General features: G+C 47.0%; 2 protein-coding genes across 3 annotated transcripts in view; one reads left to right on the forward strand and one right to left on the reverse strand.

Moving 5' to 3' along the window:
* Positions 1-3,160: 3,160 nt before the first annotated feature.
* LOC144173275 (uncharacterized) lies at positions 3,161-15,426 on the reverse strand. Its single transcript, XM_077701763.1, has 3 exons — positions 14,900-15,426; positions 14,656-14,749; positions 3,161-4,007 (listed from the first exon to the last, which is right to left on the reverse strand). Exons 1-3 carry the CDS (start codon positions 14,929-14,931, stop codon positions 3,786-3,788), a joined length of 348 nt encoding a protein of 115 aa, XP_077557889.1. The 5' UTR covers positions 14,932-15,426; the 3' UTR covers positions 3,161-3,785.
* Positions 15,427-15,690: 264 nt separating this feature from the next.
* LOC144174532 (uncharacterized) overlaps positions 15,691-25,307 on the forward strand; it is a 598,699-nt gene continuing 589,082 nt past the window's right edge. Inside the window, exons 1-10 of one of the 2 annotated variants that reach the window (XM_077703283.1) lie at positions 15,691-15,835; positions 16,396-16,452; positions 16,686-16,778; positions 18,193-18,489; positions 18,853-19,266; positions 20,299-20,419; positions 21,203-21,292; positions 22,396-22,449; positions 22,551-22,648; positions 24,292-24,393. In XM_077703283.1, coding sequence (XP_077559409.1) covers positions 15,767-15,835; positions 16,396-16,452; positions 16,686-16,778; positions 18,193-18,489; positions 18,853-19,266; positions 20,299-20,419; positions 21,203-21,292; positions 22,396-22,449; positions 22,551-22,648; positions 24,292-24,393 — 1,395 coding nt within the window. In that variant the 5' untranslated portion in view covers positions 15,691-15,766. The remainder of the gene's footprint in view (positions 15,836-16,395; positions 16,453-16,685; positions 16,779-18,192; positions 18,490-18,852; positions 19,267-20,298; positions 20,420-21,202; positions 21,293-22,395; positions 22,450-22,550; positions 22,649-24,291; positions 24,394-25,307) is intronic. The other variant, XM_077703282.1, reaches the window with a different exon arrangement.

Below are 25,307 nucleotides of genomic sequence, written 5' to 3' on the forward strand. Positions count from 1 at the left end.
AGTCGACTATTATTTTTAGTTTTGTGTTCTCTTTATGACGATCGCTCGAGAGGCGCAGGTCTTGTGATCGCATCGGACGCCGCGACAAAATCTTCTTCTCAAGCCATCTCCCCAAACATGGCTCGTACGCACAACGGAATCGGCCACGAATGAACAGAAGTCCCTGTTTTTTTGCTTGCTCGCTGCTTCTTTCATTGCTTTCACGCTCACTCGAAGTCTATGGGAGATTGCTGACGTAAAAATGCACAGAACGTCAGCGTTATCATCGCTAATTTTTTAGAGCGCAGCTCTTATGTGGCCGCTCCTGCGGTTTCGCGCGTGCCTCGCCGCTCTCCCTCGATGTAACCAAGATATCAAGGAGGACATCGAAGAGAGGGCGAGGGGAAACCGGGGGAGGGGATTGTGGCGAAAGTGTGAGGAAGAAAGCGTAGTGTCACGGGAGCCGTGGGAGACGTTCCCCGCGGCGGGGACCTGGTACGAACTTATGCTACAGTAGCGCGCACCGTCGTGCGTTCGCCGATGACGCGACCGCTTACAAAGACAAAAAAGTGCGTAGTCTGCCGCTTCAGCTAAACGAGCTCCCCGAGCAAGCCTCAGAGACGCCAGAATCCAGAGGACGCTGCAGTTTGTGCGCCGCCGACGCAGTGGCTTGCCGACGCCGCCCGTACATATGTGTTTGTCTCAAATGGTTTGCCTCAACGTATTTTGCAAAATCGAAACAGTTAAACAGCTGCGTTAAAATTCCTCATTTGGAAGTATCGTAATCTTCAGACAATTTTTCGTTATGTTCGTAATGTGCCTCTCAACGCAAGTACTTGTTTTTTGCACCCTGTCCTTCCAAGTACTTGGTGGCCCCCTAGTCGGGATAATAAATTTGCTTTTATTCATCGTGCAGACGTAATCTGCACGATTATTCATTATTCATCTGCGCCCGTCCTGTCCCGTCCTTATTGTCTTTTCTTCTGCGCTCAGTTTTTTTCAACCCTTGGAATGGTGCACCAAGTGGCCCAACAACACGCTGTTCAGACATAAATTGGGGTACACGACAAGTATACTGCACAGCAACATCCAGTGCATGGTCATTGCGAACAGGACAGAAGGAAGTTACGAGTCAAATATAAAATGAATCGGTATATGTACACATAGCCAGCAATTATTTCCCTATCTCAGACGAACCGCCGCGGTGGCTCAGTGGCAAAGGCGTTGCGCTGCTGAGCACGAGGTCGTGGGTTCGATTCACGGCAGCGGCGGCCGCATTTCTGAAGGAGGCGAAAAGCAAAAACGCCCGTGTGTACGAGATTTCGGCGCACGTTAAAGATGCCCAGGTGGTCAAAATTAATCCGGAGCCCTCCACTACGGCGCGCCTCATCGCCTGCGTTGCGTCGGAGCGTTGAACCCTACAATCAATCCTATCTCAGACGACCCGTCGCAGGAGAACACGCTGTGTACTTACTCCCTGTTACCTGCGATAAGTGGCGCTCTTGTCGGCGGAGACAGTTTTGACGTCATTTCAGACGCCAATTAACGCAATTTCGATGCCAATGATAATTTATCGAACCACCCCCTCGGCCAAAGCGTTAAAATATGTGAAGAGCGCCCTCGTAGAATATGCTTCACCGCCGTAGAACCCTACTTTCAGTGATGCACGCTTTACACGAGACTTACACCTAAGCTTGCACGGTCTGTTTCGAAGCTGTCCTGTCAGAAAGCCTTGCCCGTGTACACAAATTAACGAGGTAAACCCTTCTCTCTCTCTCTCTCTCTCTCTCTCTCTCTCTCTCTCTCTCTCTCTCTCTCTCTCTCTCTCTCTCTCTCTCTGTCTCTCTCTCTTAATATGTCCTCTTGAAATAATTGCTAATCAATAAAAATTACGCCCACCTCCCCTCGTGGGAACCCTGGTGTGATGCAACGCATCTCATGGGGGGTTCCATTGGCGTTTTCCATCGCATTGATTACGCTTATAGCAGGGATTCTCACGCGAAGGGGAGGTGGACGTAATTTTCCATTTTCACCATGCAATGCACATGCAGTACACGTATGCTCAGGTACGGTCTTTATTGCAGACGAGAATAAGTGCCTTGTGGTCCGTAAAGTGCACAGTTAGGGGCTCGACGATTGCATCAAGCAATCGTCGAGTACTGCGAGAGAGTGCAAGCGTAACGCGGACGACCGTCGACTGAGACCGTCGGAGCGCGGCATGCCGCTTTATATTCACAGCGCCCGAAGGAGAGGAGAGCGCGGAGAGAGAGAGCGAGTACTGCACATGCGCAGCGCCGCCCACCGGCGCCTAGCAACGGAGTGAGAGCGCGCTGCGCCAACCCGCAGCTGTTTGGGAGAGAGTGTTCGCTATCGGAGAGAGGAGAGGCGCAGCTGTGCGGACAACGCCGGACAGACGCAGGAAGGACAGATGGGCGAGCATGAGATGCGTTGCATCTAAAACGGAATGTAGTCACACGTGGTAGGTGTTAGTCTAAAAAGAGTACGGCTTGGGCTGATGGGGCGTCGAAAGAAAAAAAGTGTGCTTCCCTCCAAGCGGATTGGGGCGGACAGAAGAATGCGTTTTAGTGTGGGAAGCATTGCTGTGGTACCCGTGAAAAAAAGTCCGGGTAGCGTGCGCGAAATCGCCTCTCACGTGAAGCGGGTTACGACCCTTCCCGTTGGTGAGGATGGCCCCCCTGCCTCATCACAAGAAGCGCTATCACGTTCGGTAAAAAAAAAAATATTGACGATGATGATGGCGATGCGTGTTCCTACTTGCATATATCACAAAATATCGCCATTAACAATGTCATTTTTTTGCAATACTGGTGATGACGATTATGATGATGACGACTACGATGGTAGGTCGTGACGCATGCATGCGTACGCGCCGGTAAATGTTTGCCCCAGGCAGGCGTGCACTATATTCGATCACGAAATGTCAGTACTTCAATCTAAGATTAAAATTCCCGCGAGCAACGGCACGTCGCGCAAGCACACGCAGATACTTGCGTACGCGAACAGAATTACGCATCATCTCCACTCAAGTAAAGAAAAATATTATGCTGGCACACCGCCCAGCATCATTCTCTAAGCGATGCCAGTGACGCCTCGAGGATTTAGTTGCCAGAGAACGGCCCACGTTCTGAGTACGCAAGTGACAGCACTTTTTTGCATGTATTTATTGCTTGATTACAACAGATGCTGCATACCAGCATCGTGATTGAAAACGGTACAGGTTCGAAGCATTTACAGAATAATCCCCGCAAAATTTTGCGTCTGTTCAAGCGCAACCTGATGCCTTCGCCTTCATAGCATGCGTAGATGCTGGAGGAAGCTGCGGAGAAGAACGTGTCGACCCCCTTCCAAGCGCATCATGAGTGCAGCCAAAGATGCTGACCAACACCTGTTTACTAAACGTTTACGCTTTTATCGATTTAAAAGAACTCATTAAAAAGGGTTTACGATCTCTGAAGTAAAACTCCCACACTCAAAAATTCAATGTCTACAGTCAGTTTATGCTCGAAGGCCAGATCAATGCACCAAGTTTTGAGAACGCCCCCTGAAGTACACCACCCACCGCGTCGTCTGCCCTTATTTTCGCCGTGAATTCCGCAACGCCACTCGCGGAACGCTAGCTAGTCCCACCCCGTCTAGTTTGACGTCTTTCTCTGTAAAACTTCAAGAGCAGTCCGCGTGTAACGCCATCTCTCTGCGCGACGTATACCTTGTCCTTCATTGAGTGCTCCGGCGTATGCAGTCGCGACAGGCCCGTGCGGCATATTAAATGAGACACGGCATGCGATTCAGCGAGTCTCCTCATTGTTGGCCTCCGAAGCCGAAGAGGAGGCGTCTTCGTCTTCTGAATCCCCGAGCAGCGGAGTCGTCTCGTCCTTCGCCGCCCCTCCAGCAGCAGCCGACTGCTTGGCCCTCTCGTCGCCGCCAACGCCAGCTTGCGACGTTCCGGACGCACCACCGGACGCCGCGTGTGGCCTCCGCATGAACAGGTAGCCGATCGAGTAGGTGATCTGCGTCCGCGCCGAAGAGTCATTCGAGTAGTTTGCAGTTATCTGGAGTGAACGCGAATAAGTCACGCTACATTGCACTGGTTCCACACGTCGCGCACGAAAAGTCCGCCCAAGCACGTGTTGACATGCTTGCGACCAAAATGAGTTTGTTAATGGCGTAGCCAGAGATATTTTTCGGGGGGTGTTGTACGCCGCAGGCCAAAAAGAACCCCTAAAATCCATTTTCCTTTCCTGATCCCATTTACTTCAGTAGAACGGAAAGTTGAGCCAGTTGGATGTGATTCATGTTTAAAGCGCGGACAGATGATACACAAGAAGTTGACAACACGAGCGCTTACTTATTTTGTTTTTACCCATTTTGTTTATTTTGTTCACCCGTTTACTTTTTTTTTTTTTTTTACATATTAACATGCCTGGGTTGAGCGTGAGCAAGGTTGACGAAAAAAAGGCCGAAATTCGAAGGGGACCGAAAGAGAAGTGCACCGCTCAAAAAATTTCGGGCTGTGTTCTAAAACCCCCTACCCCTACCCCACCTGGCTACACCCCTGGTAGCAGGACACTCGGGACTGAACAGGGGTGGTATTCTGCTGTTTTGTCCGTTTTGTGTCCGTTTCAGAAGTGTCCGTTTTGAGCACGCCCTGATTGACTAAAAGCGAACACTCGGGTGTGACGCCATGCAAGCACGGCGTAGCTGGCGTAGCTATAAGCCGTGGCTTCTCGGAGCAGGCGATTTTTCGTCGCCTTGTTGTTGGTTCGCTAGCGGAACATTAAATACATAAAAGATAGTTTAAAATAGGTTTAGTCGTTTAAAATGTGTTTACATGAACAGCTGCGCAAAAGTCAACCCAAAGCCCGCCTACAACAGGAAATACGTCACAGTAAAACGGATGCACAACGGACGTTTTCGAAACGGACAAACACGGGAATACCATCCCAGAAACGAGCAGGTTGAATTGTCCTGCACTCGAACGTCGCCGTCTCTTGGCACACCCCAAGACCTTGATCCCGACGAAATTGCCATGAACCTCAAAGCCACACAAGCTAGCACTGCAAAGTCGTCTATGACACTACACCTTCAACGACGTTTCAGAGTACGCGGGGAACACGCATTTTCGTAACGCATAATTGATTACTGGTGAGTAGCATGTAAACAAAGCATAAAATAATGCACTATACTCGCCTTTTGTTTGTTGTTTGCTTAAGCGTAATTTTGCTCTGTGGCCAGTCAGCACACATAACAACTTGCCCAGCTTTCTCTCGTGATTTTTTTTAGGTTCTGTGTCTCAGTCCTACGGCGAGCTTCAACCAGTTTCGTGAAGCCCGTATCGCCACTTCGGATGCCGATATGTCCGGACGAGTATTTCTGCAGGGCAGCTTCAAAAAAGCTTCACTTCGTATATGTTCATATGCCTTGGCAGATAGGTGCCTGAGAACAACACAACGACGGGTTGTTTCCTCGGACAATGTCGGCTTTACCTTCTTAAAATTCCTTACCTGTTCAAAGAAGAATAACGCAGAAGGCTCGTTTTCAGCGGCAGTATGCCGTATGTAAAAAAGGTCCACCGGGAAAGAATCCTCTCTCAGCTGTTTCAGTTCTTACCAGTCAACAGTCTGGTTTAGTCGCAGAATTTGACACCTGAGGTCTTTTTCATTCCTCTTCCATTTCGCTTTTTCTGTAGTTAACAAGCTTGAAGCCGATCTGCTGTCAACCTGAACACTTTGACGATATGCTTGTCTTCAAGGTTCACCGCACCATAGCGGTCCCGAATATCCATCTGTTAGCGTGTCCACGGGGGCGTCGTCAGGCAGGGATTCGGTTATGGCAGTACACAGAAGCCGGATCGAGCGAAATGTAACAGTTGACGGAGCGTCTGTGCGCCCCGCGTCCCCAAAACGAGCCCTTTTGTTCGAGCGCTGTTGTTCTTCCGACGAGCTCCGATCTGGTACAGGCTTTGGCTGCAAACGCTGAGAGTAACCTTCAAAAATGGAGGGTACAGTGCCCTTCTCCAGCCGTCGCTTTTTGCCTTTGACTAAATCTTCGTTCTTGAAGTGCCGACTACACACTTTGGTGTAGCAAGACGAATCGTTCGGTGCCCAGCCGTCCCGACGAATCGCGACAAGCCATAGATTTGCCCCTCAAGTCAATGTCGGATGGAAATTTCGTGAAACGATAACCCCTTTTTCGTGAAATTTCGTGAAGCGATGCCAGATAGCCCTGGCATCTTTTTCTTCTCGTCTGATTTGCACAGAGGCACACAACAATAAGCCATTTTAGCGACCCGCAGCCATTCGCTCACAGAAAATTTCACGCAGACGACAGGGAACGAGAAAATACGACGAGAATAGCGAACGTGCGCGAACGCGCGCGCCTGTCGCCTGCTCAAGCAGCTCAGCTGCGCCGCTACTTTTTATACGTAGAGCGGAACCGACGGCTGCTGAGAGCGAACTGACAGGCACTGAAAGCATAGATATCTTTCTCCGTGGCATAGACAGAAAGAAAGTGTAGAGGATGCTCTGGCAATGAATGATCACCGCAGTCACGTGATATCTCGCTTGTTCGAGAAATGAGCTTGAGTTAAGTGTTTCACAGTCTTGCGGTTTAAATATACTTTTTTTAACAACTTTGACGTTGCATTATTTGTCTTGATAGTTATTATTGTTTTACTCAAACTTATAAACGTTACATGTGTCACGTGACTTCCGGATTGTAAGCGATTCTAGACCGGAAGTAGAGATCCAAATTTTATGCCTCACATGAAAAACGCGGGTCGGCGACGCCACGACGCGACAGTCAGCCTGGTTCGGGTATACATTGTTAGCTTGCGGTTATATCGCGGTGATGCGTAGGTGGCGAGGTGACTACCTATGTGTTGGTGCTTTGCTAAGACTCTCCTTTCCTGTGGCGAAGCCCATCTAGGTTGTTCATTAGTAAATTGTAGTAATTGTTGACCCGTGTGACAAAGGGGCTAGACATCGTAACTTCGTGGTGCTTCTTCCCAGGCGTACATTTCGTAGCTCGCGCAGCCCAGCTTTGACGTGCACTTCGTACTGAGCTCAGCTCCTTCCAAATCATAGGTGTCTTCGATTCGGCTGCACTAGTGCCGCACTCGTCTCTTCGGTTTTCGAGTGCAACGCGCGGCGCCTGCACTTTTCTCTTCGACTTACCGACGGTGCGGAGAGTGCAAGATGAGTTAGCAACTTTAACGGCACTTCCCAGAGAGGAGGTGCAGACGCAGAGGAAAAAAAGGGCAGGACTGGTTGTGCCGTGGTGGCACCTGCGCTGAACCAATCGTGAACTGGTGCAGAAAGTGCAGGCCAAATCGAAGAGACCTACCGTTCTGACTGATTGCTAAATGTTTAGCCCCTGCTGACAACAGTTGGGTCAGCCCCCGGCTCCGAAGGGACTTTCATTCGTTTTGACTCATCCGCTCCACCTTCCTCTATTTCTCAAATGCGGTACGTTAATCTGAATGTTGCGGGATACCACTTAACTCGCTATCAAGTGGACCGGTGGCCTGCAACCAGCATGTACGTTCGGTTTATCCGCAGTTTCATTTCCCGAGTCACTTCCACCGAGGAACGGATCCAGTATTGCAAAATCAGACGGAAGCGGGTCGCTTCCTTGAAGCGGAAATTCCGGTAAAAGTGACCTCTATTTAACGAGATTAACGGTTACATTCTGGCGGACAGTGCCTTTCTTAGAGGTGGGACCCCCCCGCCTCCTGTCTTCCGTTTCCAAAAAAAAAAAAAAGAAAGACTTCGGTGGTGCGCTTTGAAATGAGGGGAGAAAATCAGCCCAATTATCCAGCCTATACCCAGAACCATTCACCCACAAGTTTTCTGTACCGAAAAAAAGCTTGGCGCGAAGCGGAAATCGGCCTCCCCAGAAACGAAGAAAATGCGGGACGTGGCTTCCGTATTCGCGATCCTATACCTCAAGTATAACTTTCGGCTTCCCTCACTTTTTGGCACCTTTTAATAGCGAAACTTCTGTTGCAAGGTCGCCTTGTCGCGAAGTTATTCGCCCGTAAAATAACAAAGGAATGACTCACTGCATTGAATCGATCTTAATTTTTAGTAAATAGCGACTTTATTTCTAGTATTGTTTCTGTATGCATGGCTATGGGCAAAATTTCGTACAATGGTCTGGCTACTTCGGAAAGAGAGGTTGCATTAGCTGAGTCTGGCATTATTATTTTAAACCTTGGGTTGGTTTTATTTTAAGAGAGAGTGGGAGACAGAATAAATGCTTATTTGTCGACCAGAGGCTGACGTTATTTGCTTCGCTCCTTGGAAGGCATATCTTTAGGATTGAAGTCTCATCCCTCCCGTGTTGCAAACAGTGAGGAAAAACTTTCTTATGTCAACCCCTGCTCAGCTGTCTTCTCGTACGCCCATTTCTAGAAGGGGCTATTTTTCAAAGAAAAGAAAGACCGAAATGCTAAACTTACTGGCGTGTAATGAAACTTCTAAAAAATTAGCAGAAAAGAACGAATAAGGTCATTTAAAGAACAAAAGAAATCCTAATTTTCGCTTCAGGCCAGTCTTGGTCGGTAACTAGTTACTAGTAATAAGTTACCGGTAACTATATAGTTGCTTCTTTATTAACTTGTAATTGTAACTAGTTACTTTTAAGTTGAAGGAACTTGTAACTGTAACACTGTTACTTTCTTACACAGTAACTGTAATTGGAAATGCCGTTACAGTTACTTGCTTCTTTATAAAAAAATACCCAACAGCAACACTCGTAAACCCCCATGTACAGTACGTGCTCTCCACTTTTTCGCATTTTCTCCTTTCTCATATCCTCTCCACCTTTCGCTTTTCCACAGCACAGCACCCCTTGCACTTTAGGAGAGCAGGTCGCGAAGAGAGGGGGTCGGAGGGCGGTTTATAAGGTTATTTCTTGAATCTATTCCATCGCCTTGAGTGGAGCAGAGACAAGAAAAAACAAGGAAACGGCAATTAGACCTCCGGAAAGGGGGAAAATTTATGTCGCCAACTTTGAGAAACAACTCATCCTAAGTTACAATAAGTTTTGCAAACTAATGCCCCGACACTAAGGGTGCGGCAACAAATAAAGCTGACGCAACAAATCGGGGCGTGCAGAACGATTGTTGGTTTTGCACTTGAGTGTGCCCTCTTCCAGGTTCCCTTTTTGTAGGTATTTACCACTTTTGACTACACGCATGCCTTCATACATCTTTATTAAATAAACTCCATTATTTGGTTTTTGATAGTAACGGAAAAGTAACGACGTTACTTTTTCACGGTAACTGTAACTGTAACAAGTTACTTTTGGAAACTCTATAAGTGTAACTGTAGCAGAGCTACTTTTCTGGCTCGGGTAGCTGTAACTATAACGCTGTTACTTTTTACTGGTAACGTGCCCATGAGTGCTTCGGGCTAAACTAACCTGATCTATCTTGGCAAACCTCGCATGGTCTGCACTCTACAACATTACTTGATCAGATTGAGCGCCTATGACACAACCATTTCGCCCCACTAGACTTTTGTCCATGTATGTGATGAGAAATGGTGCGCCAAACTCGTGCGCTGTCACCAAGTTTAGCCCTGAAACTTTGTATTTCTGTCAATGGGTACGTTATTACCGGGAACTAACGCTCCCGCTATTTTAGTTCGCAAGTACTAACATCCCCACTTCCTCATTTCGCCGATGTTTCCTTTTCTGTCCGGTTCTCCGCGCAGCACGCTGAACCAATAAGAAAGCGCGCGTGCATGGCACTGTAAAAAAATTCTGTAATTTTACGGGCGGATTCTACGTAAAAAAAAAAAACAAAAAAAACGCACGCTTCATTGGTCTCTTCAGTACAGAGATCCCATGCCTGCTATTTAGAGTAACTATCTCATTACTAGTTTCGCTTCAATATCCGCCCTATTCGTGCTTTTTTTAGCACTGGTTGATTGCTTATGAAGATTTAAAATCAGGCAGTCGATATCTGGGCGTCGCTAGTGCGTGCAAGCTTATTGATGATTTAAAAAAAAATAGCTACAGCGCGAACAGAAACAATCAAGGAAGCTCACGGTAATGCATATATACAGACTTGAAGGTAGCGAGGCTGTGCGCAACCTTCACGACCATCACTAAAATTTAAGTCCACGATTGCAGCCGATTTGCTCTTCTTCGCTGCCGAAACGATCTTTACTCCATCATTGTTGCTATAAGTGTGACTGTGTGAGCCTCTTTCATTTTTTTGGAAGTGATAATCATTGGACATCACCTCGGAGAAATGCACGCTATCACGTGTCCTTCTCGTTTAGAGAAACTGTTGCCTCCATTACTACGAACGCTGGAAGATTTTTTTTTTTTTTTTCAGTCTTGGCAAATCTTCCTAAGTGGGCTTGACGAACGTGCGCAGGGGACGCCGGGCTGTCTTCGCGAGGCATGCACACACGAGCGCTAGGCGTTTTCTTGGTTTTGTTAACTGGCGGGCAATCGCTGCGAGGCCCGCGCTCATGTGTGCGCGCTCACGTGCGTGCGCTCGGCAATTTCTTGGTATTTTTAACTGCGGACACGAAAATTACGATTTGCTAAAGGGCTTTGCATTTAAAACAAGGACGTGGAAAGACGACGGGACGAGCGCTGTCCGTCGTCTTTCTGTGTCCTTGTATCTATTCGCTTTGTAGCTATTTTTTTAAATGAACTATACCAACTCGCCCAACAGTACATTTTGTTAAGCTTCTTGATGAATAACTGCAGTTGTCTGGAATTCTGTTTAAAGCAACTAACTTAATTTTTCACTGGAAAGTTTCTTTTCATTGGTGGATTTGGTGGTTTCCGATCAGGCTTTAGCCGTCGAAACGCATAGCTCGCGTGAATGAACTGTCAAACATAGTTTTATTTTACGATTGCACATCCTCATGAAAAAAAAAATAAAACGAAAAGAATCCTTGGCATAGAGGTACCTATAAATAATAAAAAAAAAATCGGTGCCCTACCAATGTGTTAAGAAGGACGACCAGCGAAGCAGTTGCGCCGAGCCTCAACGCGAGCGACAGTACGCCTCGACCGGGATGCAGTCCATGAGGTTCACAAGACAACAGACGTTTGCTTGTAGTTTGCAAGTGAGCATACTCCATAGTTAATTACTTAAATGAAACTCCAACGGGCTACAGTTTTATTCCAGCGGACAAACAGATACGGGGTGGTCCGTTTCCCTCCCGTAAATGCTCATGCATTGACAGCGGACGGGAATTCCCCACTATTTACTACTTCACTATGAAGTATGTACAGTAATACTTCGTTAACTCGAACTCGCATATCTCTAAAAATCCGCTAAGTCGAAATTTTCTGCGGCCCCGAACCATTTCGTATACATCCCATGTATTTGTTGCCCTTTATTTCGAAGTATTTTTGGGCCAAACTGCGGATATCTCGAAATCTTGACTGAGAGTGGAACGAAAATTTTGCCGCCGCGGATCGTTTCACAAGATTCGGGCGATGCTGGCGCGCCTAAATCCCTTGATTTTTTTCTCGTTTAGCCGGGCCTACCACAAAACCGATGTTTTTCCCGAACGTGAAGTCTGAGCTTAGAGGCATATCAACTTCGTCAAGCAACCATGTGGCACGTCATGTAACGGTAGAGACACGCGCAGAGGTTCAGTGTACTAGAACATACAGCTGTGTCGTGCGGAGAAAAAGCCAATGGAGAGCACCGGCGGGGAAGATCGGCTCATGCAATGCGTCAAGCAGCTAGAGGACTCTTTAGCAGACCAGCATTACGCAGTTCTTTTCTGCTAAATAAAATTGCAGAGCAATGAAACCCAGCCGGTGAACGTCTCTTGTATGTTTTTTTTTCTCTTTCAAACCTTTATGAAAAGCAAGATAGAAAGATGATGTTGAAGAACTGGTAAGTAGCAGCGCCATGTTTGCAAAGAACCAATATTTCATGGCAATTCGCGCAACTTTGCTTATTTCGAATATCGGCTTATCTCGAAATATTTCCTGGTTTTTACTACTTCGAGTTAACGAGGTATTAGTGTAATTTTTAAACGTAAATTTAAATTTCGCGTAATGGTGGAGCTGTCTTAGCGGCTGACTGTCGTATAATCGCTTTCGGGATAGTTTCAATAAAACAAAAGTTGGAGCTGTTTTTTTGTGTTTTTTTTTTTGTAATCATACTGCATCCCTAGACTAACATGCTTCACTATGCAGCCCTTAATGCGGGAAAGCCATCTTCCAAAGACCACGCTTACACCGATCGCCTTAAAGTCGGCTTCACCTTGAAAGACGAACGCACTGCTGAGAAAACGTTTTTGTAGGAAAATCATAAGTCACCTTATTATATCACTGTATGGAGGCTGTAAAGCATTTTTGATACTTCTGCGAGTTATTCCCCTCGCTGAAGGTGTGGGGCAGAGTTTTACGATCCCAGGTACATGAATGGACGCAGCAAGGCGGCGGTACGTTAGCGTGCGATTCTTGTCCACATCGCGCCGTTGTCGGAGATGATGTGCTGCATTCTAGCCATAGACAGCTTTGCTGTACAAATGAGTTTGACAACCAGGTTGGGGCGGGCTTGGCAGCATTTTGCAGAGGGCGCCGAATGCGGTAAGGCCGGCTCTACTGACGGGGCAAAGGCCAGTTCTGTCCTGGAGACCCCACGACGTCGTCCCCATGAATCATCATCTCCGGGCCGCTGGGAACGTTTCCCTCCAGTGGCATACCTGTGCGTCGGTTTCAATTCGGTTTAAACTCTCTTCAAGTTACCCGCGCTTATTGAGATTAACTGCAGCATTCTGACGCTTTTCTCGCATACTGACCGAGCGACAGTTATTCGTCATGTGCAGGCTTGGTTCGTAAGCCTGAGCCATGCACCATCGTATCGCCTGCAGCGAAAACTTTATAAATAGCGGCATTACTTCTGTGTTTGCTACACACGTAAATTAAAATGACAATTGCCGTAATGAAATGTAGCAATGCGGTCCAGAGGAGCAGCTGGTTGCTTTTCAGTTTCACTTGGGCCAAAATGTCTAGAAGCCTCTGAGTCTTTTAAACTACGTGACCGAACGCTGGAATTTGCAATGCGGTAGGAGCTTTGCGAGATCGCGTGTACAAAACTTCGTGGGAGCATTGTGCGCTGTTCAAGTTCCCCGTAAAACGAAGACAATGACATTTTTGAACAAATTCAGAGGTGGCCGTCCGGTTCGTTTCTTTCGATTTCCCCCCCCCCCCCCCTCCCCTCCCACCGTGGTTCTGCAGCCGATGCAACGAAAACTGGGAATCTCAAGACATCATAATATAGACTAAAACTTCCTTCTTAGTATTGCACGAAGCCAAAGCAACAGTCAACGAAGTGACGTGCGCAGGCGAGTGTCGGTGAATCGAATACCGCGGCGTCTGCTCTGCGGGCATTTTTCTCTCGACGCGAGCTTTTCTCGAGCCGTCGGATTACTTCCAGAACACTGTAGATCAAAGAAGATTATTCTAGACTTGTGGCGTTAGTTTGAAACACTCTTCCTATCAAAGGAGATAACACGTGCGGCATAAATAATAAAAAATGGAACCCGCGCTTCGCTTGGCCCACGGATAACACATATAACACAGCCCGGCGCAGCCAGTCGGCAAAAACAAAACATAAATAAACAAACTCAATGCATGGTTCACGGCATTATATAGAACCACGAAACCTTACTCGAACTGTTCAAGTTCATTGAACTACTGTCGTCTAGTCCGATCGACGATGCGCTATCGTGTTCGAAATTCGCTCAGATTTTCGACGGCGCTAGCGACCTTAGAACACACTTATTTTCCGTATTCTGAGCCAGAGTAGAACGCTCGTGTGCTTCCGCATAGCATGGTGGGAACAACAGTTAAAATGAAAACGGCATTTTGTGTGATGGCTATTCCGTGGTTCGTCATATTGCTATTCGCATATTTCCAATGTCAGCAAGAATTGATATTTCCTGAGAGGCGAATCATATGTTTTCTTTTTATCTGTCTCAAATAATTTTTCTGTATATTTAATTTTTGCTTTGTCTCTCATTGTTGTCTTCTCAATCTCCCACAACCGCCTCACTGCATTGTACTAATCCCCATCTGGTGAAGCAAAGCGCATTGCCGCTAGCAGAGCTGATCTCTTCGGTCAACATTAAAGAGTTCTCTCTCTCTCTCGCTCGCTCTCTCTACTGCCAGTACTACTTTTGCCATTTGTGACGTGCAGGAGTGCTAATTAATTAATTAATTACGTAAATAATGACTCCATCACGCGGAGTGGAACACATTTGGTGTCCTGGGACAAATAGAATATCAACGCAAAACACTTGTAGCTTTCTCTCTACCCTTTCAGTGGTTCTAAAAAAAATATTTCAGCGATTTTTTGCAGAAAACTTTGCAAATTTTGTTTTCACAAATAAGCAGCCAGGTCGCTAGTGACGCGTCGCTTTGCCCTGGCCACCCCCTGCGCACGTTAGTGTAGGTGCGATCGGTAAGACAGCCAGCGTGCCTTTCAATTACCTTTGTGCTCTGGGCGATGGCGCGGTGTTCTTCTTGACAAAACATTGTTTTTAACTTTTCGCACTAGACGAGAACCGAATCAAATACTAACTCCCTGAACTATTGGGAAATGGCAAGATGTACTGCAATGTAACCAACCAGAATGCATCAGAAAGTTTTTCTCATGCTTACCACGAAGGCAAACACCAATATCATCAAAAGGCTAGCGTTGCTGTTCCCTATGGTCTTGAGGAACATGCTGCCGAAGGAAGATCCGAACAGGGCGCTGCGAAGGAAAGTACGCAAACAGCGGTTAATACATCAGCCACGAGAATCGAATACACCAGAAAGAAACTGCTAAAAAAAATTACGGCTATACAGGCCTTCAAAAAGTGTTGGGCCACGGGACATTGGAATACAACGAATGCAAACTTACGTGGACGGAAGTACCATTGTGTACGGCTTCATGTGGCTCCTTTAAGCGCTCGTTGACATGACCAGAGCAATGAATTCTACTCAGCTTCACGGCCTAATGACCTATATAAAAAAGTCAGGCGCTTCGTTATAGATCGAGCGCGCGAAAAGCTACTCCCCCGTGCGCTTAAAACAGATCAATTAGTTTACAATTTGCGTTATCTTTTTAACAAACACCAATAACGGCAGGTTTACTAACGTTTACAGTTATGTGGCAATGTAGACAAAATGCACGGTATCACGCTCGCCGTGCGAAGAGTATCTTGTGTCGGTAACGGGATCATACGGATACGTGGCTGAACTGAAGACAGGCTGAAGGGCCAGCAAAACACCGAGAGTCGGCCTCGTTGCGATTAAGTTGACGGTCAGTGTGCAAGGAGAGTCGGCGCAGAGTGAGGACACGGTTTGTGCGACCGCGTGACACACATTGATTTTCCCTCCAAGAGAACTCATATGCCATAGCTACGGTTGCCATAGACGAAAATACCGTCTCCAAATCAATGAATGAAGACCATAAACATGCAGACGCGCACTAAGTTCCACACTCGGCGCATTTTCGAATTAAAAAAAAGGAGTAAAGAACGTTGCCGCCTTGTGGGACGCTCTTGCTGTGAAACCTCACAATATGAAGACTTATGACTCGCTTTAAACTTGTTTAAATTTCCCGCGCGTCACGCAGACGCGAGCTGAAGCGGCTAAAGGCAATAAAGGAGCCGTTGAACAAGCCACCGTTCGGAAGTAGCTAAACGGCTAACCGACACATGTACCAAATTTGGCCCCAAGCGTTGTCCGTGCTAGCAACATAAGCAGCTGCCCATCAGCTGGCAAGATGGCCGACTGGAAGGAAAAAATCTTACACTACGGTAAACGGCTAGAAAGAAATCAGAGCGATGAAAAGGCGAGTGCCCACGGATTTTGCTCTAATTCTTTTTCGGAAGGATCTGTTAGTCTCGTAAAGGCAATGGTGGCGTGCTTCGTTGTCGGCGTTCCCCAGGAAAGCCTGAGCAACGGCAGCAAGCGGCCTCGTCGTTGATAAACAAGAGACGTCAGCTATCGGCTTATGCGTATGCAGGTCATAATCGCGGGGTAGAAGCGAAATAAAGACGAGTGACAGAGGGGTTAAAGTTTTCAAAGGCCGCGAACATCTGGCTGGTTATTCCTCCGATCCAGTGAATCGGTGCTTGTTGCGGACTGTACTAGTCCCGACGTGGAAACGGCTAAACAATCTGCGTCCGGAGGCGCTGCCACATTTCACGTTGTTCGTGCTCTAAAGGCGCAGTTGCTGTGGCACTTTTGCGGCGTGTTTGTGTAGACACTCGAACACAACTCTTGATCGTCGCTGTAAACGTAACTCTTACGTTTTGAACTAAGTGACGGCTTTTCGATAAAAGTACGCGTCTAACAACGGTGCGGATGATGCGAGAAAGCGCAGTTTTTAATAGTGTAAATTTTGCGCAGGTGTTGGAAACCCTCCGGAAGCTGCAAAGAGTTCCTATGACACTTACGCTATTACAAGTGAGTGAAATATACACATCCCCGGTTTTTTCAACAGGATGGTCAAATGCTGCAAGTAATTACTTTAAAAAGAATTGACGTCCGAGAAATTTAACGACGTACAAATACTGCGTGCAACTATCCTGCTTCTACGCATGCAGAAAAAGAAGCGCGAAAATTTGCGATACTCTTAATTGCTAGCAGCTACGCTTCCCTTCTCTAAATTCAGTATTTGTTGCCTTCGCTGAAAACAGGAAACTGGCATAGGGCGAACTGTTAATCATCTCAAGAAAAACGATGGTGTTGTCGGGGAAACTGCTCGGTCCATCATCAGCGGCTGGAAACAGGTAAGCTATCATCACTTCATTTGTGGGTGGCGCCTCTTGTCAGATACCCAAACTTTAATTGGATGGCAAGTTATGCATGTTTGCGTTTGTGGTACCAGCATATTCTTGGCTGGGATGGCATGCAGCTTTTCTGTTGTTTTATGCTGGTATGTGCACTGATCTTGTTTTTGCTCAGCAGAAATGCTAGGCAGTATTTACGTACTGCTAATTTCTATGTCAGATCGTCAGGGCATCATGCACCTTATTAAACAGGCTAATAAAGAGCGTGGACAGGAGTTATGTAAAGATTTACTGTTTTGCTACTATTTTGTAGTGAATCACTGGTATGTCTGGTAAGGTTGGTATGTGATCTGTCTCTCTAATGCTTCGTAGCTTATACAGTACAATATGTATCAGGGTGTGCAGATCGTGCTTTGAGGCAGATATGTTGTGGATGCGAAGCATCCACTATTAGCCCATCATCGCACACATATGTATTTCTTTGCATAGACATACAAGCAATTTAGATGCAGCTGTTGTGCACTCCTCTGTGTTTCTTTTAACATTGCCTGCCATCATCGTTTGCTCTGTCTTGATTCCAAAGCTGTAGTGACTGCATAATGTCAGAGTATTTTTTTAACACCTGTGGGGACTACCGTCAAGTAAATTCTACTCCTCACTTTGCGGTAACCTGCCATTGTGTGACACTTGTTTTTGTTTGTGCGTTCTGTGCTTGTGCATGCATATGCATATGTTTAAGAGAGTGTGGGGTGTGTTTGTGCATTTGTGTGTATATGTTTGACAGAGAGAGAGATTCTGTTCTGTTTGACATTTATGCAGCATACATACGTACCCAGCAGGTGTAGGCACCATTTTGATTGATTATATAAATACCTAACATTTAGATGTTTGGTCGCCTATCTCTGAGAGTTTCTGGCTGCAGGCAGTCTCCTTCCTGTTCAACAACCAAAACCTGCCACAGCACAGTTTCCTTTGTGTACGTGTTGTGTTGTGTAACGTTGTGCTGCCCCTTTTTGGGAGGAGGGGATGTTGTGTTGTGTAATGTAGTTCTGTTCATGACACCAGGTGGCGCACAGTGCTAAGGTGGCCAATACCGAGTCACCATACGTGGCAGAGAGGTGCAGACGCCACCTCGCACCCACGGAAGAGAGAGCCTTTATTGTTGTTACACGATATTTATAACCAGGCTGCGGTTACTGATGATGACAATGGAAATGGGCCACCTTAGCACTGTGCGCCACCTGGTGACATGAACAGAACTACATTACACAACACAGCAGTACGCATGCCCACCACGTTGCTATTCGTCGTGTGCCAGCCACTTTTTCACAAGCTGCAGTTTTGCTTTCGCTCGTTATGCGAGTTTCCCTGAATGTCGGCGAGCTCCTGAACCCGAGTGGCCTCTCAATTCCAGGTCGTCTCGGACAGCACGGCGGAGTTCTCAGAGCAGTCGCTGCAGTCGGCCCCATCCAAGAGGCATCGCGACAGCAAGCAGGACGGGCCGCCCGCGAAGGCCAGCCGCCCGTCCAAGCCGTACTCCATCGAGGTGGAGACATCCAGTCACGTACACAGTGTGCCCACACATTCCCGCCACGAGCAGAACGGTGATGCGGCACACCACCACCACAACAGGCACTCCGACCAGCACCACCACCACCAGTCATCGCGGCATCACCAACGTGAAGAGGAGCCCGCACCTTCTCCTGTCAAGGTGAGCGGAGAGGCGGACGATTTGCCCAGCGTAGGCTTGCTTACACTCACTTGGATGCATGGGTGGGTGGCTCTACCTTTCCACCAACGTCTGAAATTCTTTCGGACCTGAAGGCGAATGAAAAATAGTCTGAATCAGAGCAGTCTGAAAAATCTGGGAGTCATTACTCCTGTGGGACAACTGGAGGTTCCTCGGGAAAGTCCGAAATATCTAGCAAGTCCAGATTTTCATAGCCCAAAAAAATGGTCGGCTACTGTACTGCCTTCTCTCTAATTTCTGGTTTATCATTGAGAATACAGCTCATCTCACCTTTTGCGGGCTTATCCATGTCGGGGATGAACGGACCGCGCGATGCCTGCCCAGGTGGAGACGTCGCCCCCGAAGAAGAGCCCTGAGCAGAAGGTGGACAAAAAGCAGATGAAGAAGCTCCTGAAGAAGGCCGGCCACAGCGAGGGGGGCCTGGACGGCTCGATAGCCTCGTTCGAGGCCTGCCTGGGCCTGAACGACACCGTGCCTATACCCAAGCCCAAGAAGAAGCCCCAGCCCATCAGCCCCGCCAAGAAGCCCAGCAAGCCTGAGCCTGCTGCTGCTCCTCCCTCCTCCTCATCCTCCTCCCGAGATGCCAACAGCAGGCATCATCACCATCACTCCTCCAAGCCAGCCGAGTCGTCCCACTCGAGGAACGGCGAGAGCAGCAAGGGGGGCAGCAGCAGCAGCAGCAAGAGCCACAAACATGCCAGCAGAAAAGAGCAGCTCATGCCCGAAGCACTGCGCAAGGTAAGCTGCCTTCCGTCCGCTTCTCATTTGATTGGCGTCATGAGCGCCGGGATTCTGGGCACAGAGGCAAGTTTGCACTTTTATCACCATAAGTTGATAGCGCAAAGTTGGAAAATATGTGCTAGCCCACTGAAAACTAATGTGAATGAGCCTCAAAACTCAAGAACTATGCGGTACCATCAGCTGATTATTTTGGCTGTAAGCATTGCATCATCTTGATGGCCAATTAATTACCTCTGCACTGCTCCACACTGAAGGAGTTCTGAGTGATCGGACACCCGAGATCATTGACCGTAGTGTTATGCTATTGTTTACTACAAGAAATGCCCATGTGTTGATATTTCGGCGTGCGTTAAAGATCCCCAGGTGGTCAAAATTAGTCCAGAGCTCGCTAGTATGGTGTGGCTCATACACAAGGTGTAGCACCGATGTGTAAAACCCCCCAAACTTGAAATTTTCAATTGTTTGCTACAGTGTCAACAGATGGAGAGAGAGATGAAACGTTTATTAGGAAAAAAGGAGGTGGCGCGATTGTCTTAGGGCTGGTGCCCTCCTTCCAGGGCCCCAGACTCTTCTGCTCCTCTCCGGGCTCGAAGAATTAAGTCCTTCTGAATCCCGAAGTCGGAGCTGGCCAGAGCTGCCTCCCATAGCACGACCGTATTTGTGGGGTTGTTTCCTGAAGGCCAGATGATAGGGCAGGCCCATGTTGCGTGAAATAAGTTGGAAGGGTTTCCACATTTATTGCATGCGTCTGTGTGTGTTTGAGGGAACATTTTGTATAGCCGGGATTTGTTGGGATAAGTGTTCGTCTGGATTTGCCTCAGCGTTTGAGCTTCTGCGCCAGAGAGGTTCTTGTCCGGGTTGGGGAAAAGGGCTCGTTCACCTCTTTGGACAGTGAGGCGTTCGCCATCAGATGGGGTACTGAGATTGATGTTCCCGTAAAGCTACCGTCAAGTCCTGGAGTGTTGTGCCAGCAGTGTCTGTGGTTTCTGCTGGTATATTCTGGGCTCTGATTCTTGCGCCTGCTTGCAGCCCGACCTGGCTCCTCTGGACCGGGACGAAGTGTCCTCGATGTTGCCGGAGATCCAGCCAGTCTACAAACCTCTGCCCCACAGGTTCCTGGACGAGCCGCCGGCAAAGCCACCCAAGAAAAGTGAGATGGCAGCCGTTTCCTATCACCCCAGACATGATATTGCGGAAATGAAATTTTAGGGAAAGTACGGCAAGCGAATTGTGTCAAAAATTGGCAATAAACCAGTTAGACAATCAACAGATAGCAAGGTCACATGGCATTCGTTGGCATCAGCTGACATCGGCGGCACCCACCGCGGTGGCTCAGTGGCTAAGGCGTTGTGCTGCTGAGCACGAGGACGCGGGTTCGATTCGCCGCCGCGGCGGCCGCTTTTCTGGTGGTGGCGAAAAGCAAAAACGCCTGTGTGTACAAGATTTCGACGCACGTTAAAGATCCCCAGGCGGTCAAAATTAATCCGGAGCCCTCCACTACGGCGCGCCTCATCGCCTGCGTTGCGTCGGCGCGTTAAACCCTTCACTCAATCAAAAAGTGACCTAGTGCTAAAGTTGATGCTTTTACTACTCCACCTATTCAAAATCGGCCTCGTTGATTGGCAATTGCAATGCCCAGTTTTATTGCATTCTAGGCGTTTTTAAGAAAGCCATTGAGGGGTTAGCTCAAGAAATGCCCTTGTTTATTTATGGTTGGGCCTTGATATGAGTTCGCTTTAAGATCGAGGCCTTGATGTTCAAAAACAAAACTTGTGTGCACATTTCATTCTAACCTATTTCATTGCAGTACTGATGTCTAGTCTTTTGTATTTATTTCATGCTTGGATTTAGCTATAAAAATAACCCTGATTTGGGTTGTGGTTAGATTGGCACATCATAATTGTAAATGTATTTTCCCCTCTTGCTTCTGCAGCCATGACAAATGAAGAAGCCATTCTGTTCACGTCTTCTCGAAAAGACCGGACAGCTGTCTATTCTGGGCGTCGCAACGCATTCCTCCCAGGTGGGTCAGCAGCACCAATGGCTTGCCCACGCATTCTTATCCAATTTGACTTACTTTACTGGGCACAGTTGTCTGTTAGAGCTTTAAAGGCGCACCTTGATAAGTGCATTGCTCAATGTGTTTATTTTGGGAAATTGGTGTGTGTTATTGAAAATCTAGTGCAAACAGTGAGACAAAAGTATGGGCAGCTTACTCCACATTTTGTCGATTGTACCGTTTTTAGCTCACCCAACCTCAAACTAAGCTTAATCAGTAGAAAGTGTAAAAAGTGAGTTAGTCTGATCGCCTTGTCGTTCGTTTGGGCAGCTTTGCCAATTCTTCTCGGGGAAGAAAAAGAAATCTATGAAATCAGCCTGCGAGTGGTTGTGCATCTGAAATTGTGCCAACCCATCATGTGATGTTCTAGGCTTGTGTGTGCAGTGATTCCATTTAGTTTACAGGTGTAAGGTTGGCTTTGCTGTGAAGCACCTGCAGTTTTCTTTTGGCTGCAGGTTATGTGAAACCCCATTTCCTTTTAGGATGAATGCCCAGTTTTATTGTGTGTTTTGCGTAAAAAGATAATAAGAGTGGGAAGTGGGCAGAACACAGAGTGAATCTTACATGCTACAGGCAACAGTTGAAATTGTGGTAAAGCAATTGATTTTGAGAAGTTAAAATATTGAGCGGGTGATTTTTATTGAAGTTTGTATGTACGTGTTATGAGTGTTTATTGAATATAGTCCTTGACATGGTATGGCCTCTTAGGTGGCAAAAAAGACGTGTTAATGCAAGAGCAGTAGCCTAAGGGGCTTATTCAGGGAAAAAGCCACCATCCAAGAAACGCGGCATGAATTCTGTGGCACATAAATTCCTATTGACTGCGACATGTTCCGATGTATGTGCTTCAAAAATAAAACAAGAAAAGAGACAACTCTGTACTTACACACACAAACTTTTGCAGTAACTCTTTTCTCTCCTTTGTGGCTGTACAGCAATATTTTAGAAAGTTGCAAGTGATTTTCTTGTTTTTGGGAGAGTTTTTTGTATGCTTTTGTTTTTGTAGGTTTTCGCAGCAGTGTTGCTAACTCTTCCAAACACTTTCCTTCTCTCTCTTTATTTTGCAGAGGTTCCCACGTTACTTGAAGCTTGCATGCGAGTCCTCATAGACAACATTGATGGTAAGTCTAAGATCAACGTTCCCTGTGATCTGTTGATGCTTGTAATGAGGTTCGATTTAAGGTTAATGCTGTTCACTTTTTTTCCTGTGCCCCCACCCCAGGAATGGCGTACACGGGCGGGGTGCCGTACGACATCCTGAAGCCAGTATTGGAGAGGTGTACTACCAAGCAGCTCTACACACTTGAAGATTACAACCCTGTGAGTTGAGTTTCCATTTGGGGATAAATACTACAGGTAGCGGCAAACATTTCGAATTGGACAGGAACAACAGCAACAGCTCCACAGCACAGTAGCCTCCATTTCGTATTGAAACCAAGCTTTCAACGTACAGACTGTTTATTCAATCTGTGTCCGAGTTAGATTTGCTGTTTGACGCCTTTTTATACCGTGCGAGTTTAAGCAAATTGAAATCATTCAAAAAAGAGAAATCATTCAAAAAAGAGCATTAATTTTATTTTTTGTGACAGACCACCGTGTTCTTACTTTCTCCTGCCTTTCTTCAGTGAATCTTCACGCCACCGTAGTGAAATCTTTGCCAGTTCTGTCGTGTCACATCTCACAGTTCCGCAGTGTCAGCTTTAGTAAGAAGTTTTGAGGCTTTGCATCGCCTGTAACCCGGTAATGTTTACAAACAGTCAAATTAAGTGAAATCAAAGTTAATAGTTTTTTAAGAGTACTAACATATAAGGGTTCCCAAAGTAAAACTGTTGAGAGAACCTTTTTTGCTTCGCTGTCTTTGTCGACAATCGTACGGCAGGCTATGGAGCTAAATGATCATTAGGAGGGCAAAACGTTGGTTTTGAGGGGAAAGAGTGAGGGTGAAAGGTGGGAGAATTCACCGGTTGGGAGACATATGCATGTACGTGCCTAACCAATCATAGTGCACAATGCACCAGGTGCATTTATTCACAGCACTGCCCCCCTCTTCTTCCTTGCATGTTGCAATCGACGTTGGAAGAAGCTGCTGCAGTGTGGGAGCGAGAGATGTAGCCCAAGCAGTAGAGCTGCAGCAGATGAGACAATCACCACCGCTGAAAATTGTAACATACCTCATCATCCCCCCAACTTTTTTTTAAATTCCTGTGAAGTTAAGTTTGACATTTGTATGTCCTTCATTTGTTCCTAAAAGAACATCCCGCCATAGAAAATCTCCTCCATATCGTATCAGTATTGCAGTCAAGACAAGTATGTAGCACTTTTCCCCGTGTTCTGTTACTTTTAAGTGCAGAGCACTTTAGAAGCGTGCCTTGTCGTCGTAGCTCGCCCACTGGACCCAAGTAGAGCCACATGGTGTTCCGTTGTAGTGGCTGTCGTCGCGGCGTAAACCAGAGGCTTCGCAAGTCAAAACGGTTTATATAGTCATAAGCGTTCGAAACTCGCCCACTGCATGCGCTTGTCCCTGTTGTTTAGCTCAAAGAAAACTGCAAGTACATTTGAGGTAAAATATACATAACTAACAGGCATTGCCCGTGTTCATTTAGTTAGGAACGCTCGTTCGGTTGGTTTTTACGATAGTAAGCTAAAAAAAGTGGCAGTGCAATGCCGGCATGTGCGGGAGGAAAAGCAAGCACAAAAAGGACAGAACTTATGCTGGCGCAGTTTCAGGCAGGGGGCGTGTGAGCACTGCGAAGGCGGGAAATTTTAACTGCGTTGGGTGGTAGCAGTGAGCGGATAACGGCGCTGCAGCCCATTATGGCGAATCACTGCTCTGCACTTCTGACAGCTTTCACATTGAGTGGAATGGCTGTAATTTTTTTTACTGTCGCCATTTTGAGATCGGTGTCCTGTCGTGGTTTCGACTGCCATCCCAATGCCTCTTTGTTCTTCTTCCCCTTCCCCAGTACCTGCTTGAGGACACGGACGAGCTGTGGCAAGCGCACTGCATCCGTGAGTTCAAGGGCTGTACCCCCGAGGAAGGGGAGACCTGGCGGGAGGTGTACCTGGTACGTTGTGATGCAGCGGACATGGGCATCACGCAGTCATGCTTCATGCCCTCGTACATAGAGCCACTGCGTACTCTCGGAAGTTACCAGTTATCTTCTCATCCTAAATTACTGCGTAAATATGGTTGTATCTAGTGTAAAATTGATGTCAGCTAAAAAAACAAATACATGTAAAGGTGGTGCTACCTTTGAGATAGCAAGGTTACTGCTATGGCTGGTGTCTTGTATACCTTTCCTGATCTTTATGCCAGGCCCTTGTAGTATAAGGCGGGGGAACGGATTCAGGGCCTGAGAAAGTCAAACATCCCCGCCTTCTTCCGATCACATTCGTAAGCCTGTGGGAAAATATAAACCTCCAACCTTACAGCAAAATACCGTCTCAACTACAACAGTGGTCAAATACTTAACTCGTGTTTTGTTATTCTTGTCCTTAATTAAAAAAGCAGGCATAAATTGCATGCGTAGCAGCTTCACCTTTGGCTTAACGGAATCGGAGCAGACATTGCAACTTAGGACAGGCATTGCAGTGAACTGATGTAGTGAAATTTCAGGCTTTTATTATAAATCTTATCTTCTTACAGCCTTCGAGGGAAGAAATGTAGCCCACCTCAAAAGCGAGTTTCTTACTTTTCAGCTCAGGAAAAACAAAGAAGACAAAAAGCACCCTAAATTGTCTTGTTCATAACTGGTCATTTCCTGTAGGAGGATCAGTTTGTAGTCACATCCACCTGCCATTCTCCTCGCAGCTTCCTTTTCGCGATTTTGACCTTGCCTGGACTGTGTGTCGCCTCTATGCCGCGCCCAAACAGTGTGCCCAGCCCGCGTGAGCCTGGTCAGTTTCGATTTCATGCACATCAAAACTTCAAACGGGTGTGGCTAATTGATAACAGGTGTTCGTTTCCTGTGAAACATAG

Source organism: Haemaphysalis longicornis, unplaced genomic scaffold, assembly GCF_048455015.1.
Source record: "Haemaphysalis longicornis isolate Haplotype H1 unplaced genomic scaffold, Haemaphysalis longicornis Haplotype H1 scaffold_3, whole genome shotgun sequence".
Classification (NCBI taxonomy): domain Eukaryota; kingdom Metazoa; phylum Arthropoda; class Arachnida; order Ixodida; family Ixodidae; genus Haemaphysalis; species Haemaphysalis longicornis.

Excerpts from the sequence above, each read along its gene's own strand:
- LOC144173275 (XM_077701763.1), bottom strand. The coding sequence starts at position 14,931 with ATGAAGCCGTACACAATGGTACTTCCGTCCAC. Across the intron at positions 14,750-14,899 it reads ACAATGGTACTTCCGTCCAC|CGCCCTGTTCGGATCTTCCT; the intron begins GTAAGTTTGCAT and ends TTTCCTTCGCAG. Across the intron at positions 4,008-14,655 it reads TATTGGTGTTTGCCTTCGTG|ATCACCTACTCGATCGGCTA; the intron begins GTAAGCATGAGA and ends GCGCGGACGCAG.